This window comes from Cynocephalus volans, chromosome 8, assembly GCF_027409185.1.
Source record: "Cynocephalus volans isolate mCynVol1 chromosome 8, mCynVol1.pri, whole genome shotgun sequence".
Taxonomy (NCBI): domain Eukaryota; kingdom Metazoa; phylum Chordata; class Mammalia; order Dermoptera; family Cynocephalidae; genus Cynocephalus; species Cynocephalus volans.
In genome coordinates, this window is record NC_084467.1 from 22,287,502 (window position 1) to 22,295,182 (window position 7,681).

Genomic DNA, 7,681 nt, shown 5'->3' on the forward strand with positions numbered 1-7,681 from the left:
TTCTTCAGTCCCATCAGTTCCACGAGATTTCCTACACAAAAACATCTCCAGGTCGTCGAACTTGAAAAAAATAAATATTTCCCTAGAGGACGGCTTATCAGCACCGCACTCTCCCGAGTGAGCCACGGGCCGGCTAGAGGACGGCTTATGATGTCAAGGCCCCCCCCCCCCCCCCCCCCCCCCCCCCCCCGGTAGCTCCTAGAGGAACACGCCAAAGGAAGCCGCCATCTTCCGTACAACAGCACGGCGTTTTGCGCATGCGCCTCTGCTTGCCCGACAGCAAGGACGCGATTTCTTGTCCTCGCGGCACCCTTACATTGCGGAGCGGCGTTGTCAAGGGTTTGTGCGACGTCGGCTTCGTGACGGAAGTGGGAAGAGGAGGAAGTAGGGTGGTTGCCCTGGTCAGGGGACTTGCGCGGCTCGGGTAACTTGAGGGCTGGTGACTGATTGTCTCTCAAAGGCTTCGAGGTGCGCGGGTGGGTATAATTCCCGGCTTTGCGAGAAGAAGCTAGAGCGCACGCGGAGGTGTGTTTCTAGTGTGAGTGGACACGTGTCTTGGATGCCGGCTTAGGAGGACCAATACCATCATCTTAAGGAACTTCATGCTTCCGCCTGGCTTGCTTTAAAAGGATTTTCAGAGAAGCAGAATACCTAGATTCTAGTCTGGCCCTGGCTCTGCCCCTGACTCGCCTTGAGTGTCCCTGGGCTCCTCTTCGAGTCTATATACTCATCTATAGAATGAAGGGTGGACAAGGTCCCTTAAGTCACTTTTCAGTTCTTCCGAATGTTATTCCATGTCCATTTTGTCATTTGAAACGCATAGCCTCGGAGGTTAAATATCGTTGGCCCTGTTTTATAAGGAAGACTTTGAGTCCCAGGATGAGAGGTTATGTGACTTCCTCAAGATTGCATAGATAACTTTTGAAGGTTTTGGAATTTGAGACTAGAAGGTTAAGCTAGTCTCCATGTAACTCCATGACCAGATCTCTTTCGTATGTCTCTGTATTATCAGTTCCTGCAACTGGCCATATAAGCAGATATTCAAAAAGTTTTGAATGAATGAATGAATGAGTCTTGATTTCAAGGCCGGTACCACAGCAGATCTGGTGTCTCTCCATCACTCGGATGTATGAACAAGTATAACTCTTTTCCAGGTGTATGCTGTGTCTTACGTGATTGGAGACTGAGTCCAGTATTGTTTTCTTCAACTTAATCAGACAGACCATGGAGGCACCTCCAGTCACCATGATGCCGGTCACTGGGGGCACCATTAACATGATGGAGTACCTGTTGCAGGGTAAGTGAACTAGGGAGCTCGGATTACCAGTTTTCCTCTTTTCTGTTCTGCTTCCCTGGAGATAGAGATTGTACACAAAGGCAGTCTGCTCGTTCTGGCACCAAATAGACAACAACTATTTTTTAAATTATGATTTCAAACGGATTAAACACATTAAGTTTGCCATCTTTAAACATTTTTAAACAAGTGTACAGTTCGGTTCTGTTAAGTATATTCACATTGTGGTGCAACAGATATGTAGAACATTTTCATCTAACAAAACTGAATTTCTGTACCCATTAAACACTGATTCCCCCGTCCTCTACCTCTAGCCCTTAGCAACCACCATTCTACTTTGTGTTTCTGATTTTGCCTACTTTATATACCTCATGGGAGTGGAATAATACAGTGTTTGTCCTTTGTCACTGTCTTATTTCACTTAGCATAGTGTCCTAAAGGTTCATCCACGTCATAGCAGGATCTCCTTTTTAAAGGCTGCATAATATTGCATTGTATGTTTATACCATATTTTCTTTATCCATTCATCTGTTGATGGACATTTGGGTTGTCTACACCTCCTGGCTATTGCGAATAGTACTACAGTGTACATGGGTGTGCAGATCTCTTCAAGATCCTGATTTGAATTGTTTTGAATAGATACCCAGAAGTGGGATTACAGGATCATATGGTAATTTTATTTTTAATTCTTTGAGGTGCCTTCATACTGTTTTCCTTAGCCTCTGTACATTTTAGATTTCCACCATCAGTCCACAGGGATTTATTTCATTTTCTCCACATCCTTACCAACTCTTGTTTTCTCTTCTTTTTTTTTTTTTTTTTTTTTTTCTTAAATATGACCAGTAAAGGGGCCAGCCCATGGCTCACTTGGAAGAGTGTGGTGCTGATAACACCAAGGCCACGGGTTAGGATCGTTTAAAAAAAAAAAAAGATGACTAGTAAAGGCATCTTAACCCTTGACTTGGTGTTGTCAGCAACACGCTGTCTGAAGTGAGCTAACCAGCCATCCCCATGTAGGGATCCAAACCCGTGGCTCTGGTGTTATCAGCACCACATTCTCCCAAGTGAGCCAAGGGCCGGCCCTCTTGTTTTCTCTTCTTTTGATAGTGGCCATCATCATGGGAGTGAGGTATTGTCTCATTGTGGTTTCAATTTGCATTTCTCTAGTGATTAGTGATATTGAGCATCTTTTCATTTGCTTGTTGGCCATTTGCATATCTTTGGAGAATTGTCTATTCAAATTCTTTGCCCATTTTTAAATCAAGATATTTGGGTTTTTTGTTGAGTTTTTTCTCCTCACGTAACAGCCAGTCATCTTCTTAAAAAATTGTTTTATTATAAAGAATTCAAACATAAAGACAATAGAGACTAGTATAGTAAACCATCTAGATTTAACAGTTGTTAACATTTTGCCATATTTGCTTCATCTTTTTTGCTGATGATTTTAAAGAAAATTTCAGACCTTATAACATTTTATCCCTAAACACTTCAGTATGCATCTCTAAAAAACAAGGGTATTTTCCTTTATAACCCCAATACTACCGTTAATATCTTAAAAATTTAATAATAATTTTTAATATCACCTAGTCCATATTTCAAAGTTTTCCCCAATTGTTCCAAAAATGTGTTTTGTACCTAGGATCTAGTCAAGTTTCATGCATTACATTTGATAGTTGTCTCTCTTAAGTCTCTTTTAATCTGGACCAGCCTCCACTGCCAAATCATTTTTTCTTCTTTTCAGGACCAAGTCTTGTTAAAGAGTTCATACCAGTTTTCCTGAAATGATCTTTTTATCTTATTTTATTTTTCATTATTTAGATAATACTTTATTAGTTTCTATAATCACTAATAAGATAAGATCTTACATATTTAGTACAGCACATTACCCCTGTACAAATGGAAAAAAATTAAGTTTTATGTTTCTAGACCATTACGGCTGTTAATTTCTGTGCAATGCCAACTCAACAAGGTAAACTGGGATACTTTCTCCAAAGTTGATAGCACAGCTAAAGTTTCCAAAAATTCAAATGATACATATTTGTGTATGTATGTATGTATATTTATTTATTTATTTATTTATATAAAAAGACCAGTATTAGCAGAATGTTATGCATCAATAGTAGCAACATCGGGCCGAGCCCGTGGCGCACTGGGGAGAGTGCGGCGCTGGGAGCGCGGCGACGCTCCCGCCGCGGGTTCAGATCCTATATAGGACTGGCCGGTGCACTCACTGGCTGAGTGCCAGTCACGAAAAAAAAAAAAATAGTAGCAACATCTTTTCCAGGTTCTGCAGTCACCCAAACAAAATTATAGAAACATCCAGCACACTGCATTTAAAAAAAAAAAAAAAGAAAGAAAAAAGGGTAAAAAACAAAACCCCAGAAAACAGCAAAGTTCTACTACTGTTGTGGCACCTGGCACCATTTTTTTTTGTAAGTTTCTCAATCATCATCTGGAAAGAAAACATTCTAGAATAACATCATTAAAAACAGCTCTGATTAAAGCATGGTCACTACTACTTATCATAAAGCAGGTACAAGATATTGAAATGATCTTTTAAAAATGTAAATCCAATCCATGTCTTTTCTTGTTGTGTGGAGAATAAAGTGTGGATCTAATAGTTGGCCAATGACCTTAGAATAAAAACAACCTTTACCATGGATGGTAGTGAAATGAGGATTTGCTGTAGGCCAATGCATGGATTTTTTTTTTTTTTTTTTTTTCCTTTTTGGCAGCTGGCAGGTACAGGTATTGAACCCTGGACTTTGGTATTATCAGCACAACGTTCTAACCAACTAAGCCAACTGGCCAGCTAGTAAGACATTGGATTTTATTCTCAGTGATGTGGGAAACCATAGGAGGTTTCCAAGCAGAGGCTGTCACTATCTGTCTTACATTTTATTTTATTTATTTTTTTGGTGGGGGAGATAGTGGTCATAACTGGACTGCCTTATATTTTATTTTATTTATTTAATTTTTCTGGTGGCTGGCCAGCGAGGGGATCCGGACCCTTGACCCTTGACCTTGTTGTTATCAACACTGTACTCTAACCAGTTGAGCTAATTGGCCAGCCCATGCCTTATATTTTAAACAGACCACTTGTCTTTTTGTGCGTAGAAGAAAAGAAGACAGCAAGGGTGGAATAGATTGCTGCAAAGACCAGGCAAAAAAATGAAGGCAAGTTGGATTAAGTGGAAGTGATTGAGAGAGTGAGAAGTGGTTGGATTCTGCATTTATTTAAGAAGTGTGTATTGGATGTTGGATATGGGAGAAAGAAAGGAGTCAAAGATGATTTCATGGTTTTTGGCCTGGGCAAGTGGAAACAGAATGTTGTTATTTGTTATGCTGGGGAAGACTGCATGAGGAATAAGATTTTGGAGGAAAAATTCAATAGTTTGATGTTGAATATGTTGAGATGAAAATGTCTGTTAGGCATCCAAGTGGAGGAGTACAGATGCTCCGGAACTTACAAGGGGAGGCGGGCTTGTTAGCTCAGTTAGTTAGAGTATGATGTTATAACACCAAGGTCGAGGGTTCAGATCCCCCGTACTGGCCAGGAGCTAAAAAAACAAACCAACAACAATAGAGGAGAATTTCTAACTTATGAGGGGGTTACATGCAAATAAGCCCATCGTGAAGTTGAAAAATTGTTAAGTGGAACCGTTGTAAATCAGGGACCATCTGTAGGCAGCTGCATGTATGAATCTGTAGTTTATGAGATATGAATTTGGTAGTCGTCAGGGCATAAATGATATTTAAAACCGTTGGACTGAGTTAGGTCAGCTAGAGAGGAAGAGACTGTTGATAGAGAAGAGTATCAGTATTGAGTCCTAGGATTCTCCAGTGTTTAGGGAGGATGAGGAAGACTGGGCAAAGAAGACTTAAAAGGAATGGTCAGTGAGTTAGGTGAAGAACCAAGAGAGAGATGTGTCCCAGAAGCCAATGGAAGAATAAATTTCAAAGTGGGTATAATCTACTATAACAACCATGTCAAATGCTGCCAAGAGGATGAATAAGATAAGGAGCAAGATTAATATATTTCTATGAAGCAGTTCATTCTCTTTTACTTAAATATATTACATAAAATGGAAACTTTATATTCTATAAGTAGAAGACTTATTTGCTGGAAATAGATGATTGTTAAAAGAAATTATAACAAAACAGCATTATTACATTCTAGATAGATACGGTTGCCTTTTAAAGGCTCTGAGCCCAGGGCTTACTGGAGATGAGCATTATTGGAGGAGGCCTAAAGACTTTATTAGTGCCAAATAAGAAAATGCAAAATATTGAAATAACTTTCTCATAATGTTATGCAATACCTTAGCAGTATAATTCCTTTAAAATCTCTTGTGTTGGTCCTATTTTTTTTCCAAATGTTGCACTAAACTGTTTTGTTTTTTCATTTAATCAATCTTCTGTTAATTTCATGATCCATAATGAAGGATGAGACTCAATAATGCTTTTTCCCTCTTCAGGTAGTGTTTTAGATCACAGTTTGGAAAGCCTCATCCACCGCCTTCGTGGTTTGTGTGACAACATGGAACCTGAGACTTTCCTTGACCATGAGATGGTATTTCTTCTTAAGGGCCAGCAGGCCAGCCCCTTTGTTCTAAGGGCTCGGCGCTCTATGGATAGGGCAGGGACACCCTGGCATCTGCGCTACCTGGGACAGCCAGAAATGGGAGACAAGAACCGCCATGCCCTGGTACGAAACTGCGTGGACATTGCCACATCTGAGAACCTCACCGACTTCTTGATGGAAATGGGCTTCCGCATGGACCATGAATTTGTTGCCAAGGGACACTTGTTCCGTAAAGGCATCATGAAGATTATGGTATACAAGATTTTCCGCATCCTGGTGCCAGGTAACACAGAAAGCACTGAGGCCTTGTCACTCTCTTATCTTGTGGAATTAAGTGTTGTTGCACCAGCTGGGCAGGACATGGTCTCTGATGACATGAGGAACTTTGCTGAGCAGCTGAAACCTCTGGTTCACCTAGAGAAAATAGATCCTAAAAGACTTATGTGACTAAGAGGGTCTGTCTCTCTTTGGGGCCTGTCCTCATCTGTTAGAAAAAAGATGTTATAGATGCCCCATTCCACCACTGACCAGGCATTCATCCTTCAGGAAGGAGGACAGTGAGAATTTGGTTGGTTCTTTGTACTGTATTCGTTGTGTAATTTTACTTTCATGGGAGCCTTTCTAAATGAAAAAAGAAAGCCTCATTAGAAAAAAAAAAAGGCTCATTTAGAAAAGCTCAGGATAAGGGCCGAGCCCGTGGCGCACTTGGTAGAGTGCTGCGCTGGGAGCGCGGCGACGCTCCCGCCGCCGCAGGTTCGGATCCTATATAGGACTGACCGGTGCACTCACTGGCTGAGTGCCGGTCACGAAAAAACGACAAAAAAAAAAAAAAAAAAAAGAAAAGCTCAGGATAACACGGAGAATCCAATTCCACTGCATAAATAGGGGAAACTGGAAGAAATTAGCTTTTGGAAAGAAAAGTCCCTTAATTGTTTTGCCATTTGTGTGTAAGGTTTGTAACATAGAGGCTATGAGCTTGTATTGTATGGTAATAAAGGCTATGAAGGGAAATGATTATGTAATTCTGATTCTTTACTCCTTTCCCCTGCTAATTTGGGGTGGATTCATTGCCAGTTGGAGCAAAAAAAATGACAGTTTCTAGTTTTATTTTTGATAAAGATGATAGTTTTCACCTTTCATAAAAGCATGTTCGTTGTTGAAAAATCTTGAAATACAGAAAAAATAATAAAAATAATACCCTATTATGCAAACAGATGTACAAGTTCTATTTTGGCATATATCCTTCTAGTCTATAGTTTTTATAAATTTATATATATGAGATATATTTGTTTTATTTTTTATTTTATTTATTTATTTATTTTTGTCTTTTTTTCGTGACCGGCACTCAGCCAGTGAGTGCACCGGCCAGTCTTTATATAGGATCCGAACCCGCGGCGGGAGCGTCGCCGTGCTCCCAGCGCCGCACTCTCCCGAGTGCGCCACGGGCTCGGCCCAGATATATTTGTTCTATAAAGATATTCTGTACATACTGGTTTGTAACCTCCTTTGTTTTGTTAATTTATCATTAACATCTTTCCAGGACATTAGTCTACAGTGTACTTTTGTTTAAAAAAAAAGTTCTTATGATGTGTCAGTGCTATCCTAACTGCATCAGGTATGTTACAACAGACCCATTTTGTTAACGGGGCAACTGAGATGCAGGGAAATTAATGAACTTTCCCTGTGCTATTCAGCTACTAATTAGCAGAGCTGGTAGTTAAATATCAATAGTTATAATTGCTATTTGTATTTCATCACACGGATTTGCCATAAGTTATTTAATTGATTCCTCTACTTTTGGA

General features: G+C 40.1%; 1 protein-coding gene across 4 annotated transcripts; it reads left to right on the plus strand.

Annotated features, from left to right (window-relative positions):
* Positions 1-339: 339 nt before the first annotated feature.
* On the plus strand, positions 340-7,073 carry MED18 (mediator complex subunit 18). 4 transcript variants are annotated; one of them, XM_063106459.1, is made up of 3 exons: positions 340-424; positions 1,155-1,297; positions 5,773-7,073. In XM_063106459.1, the coding sequence occupies exons 2-3, from the start codon at positions 1,225-1,227 to the stop codon at positions 6,324-6,326; spliced, it is 627 nt and encodes a 208-aa protein (XP_062962529.1). In that variant the 5' UTR covers positions 340-424; positions 1,155-1,224; the 3' UTR covers positions 6,327-7,073. The 4 variants fall into 4 exon arrangements, with proteins under 4 accessions (XP_062962529.1, XP_062962527.1, XP_062962528.1 ...); XM_063106457.1 differs by having other exon boundaries at positions 385-476; XM_063106458.1 differs by having other exon boundaries at positions 385-468.
* The last annotated feature ends 608 nt before the right edge of the window (positions 7,074-7,681 follow it).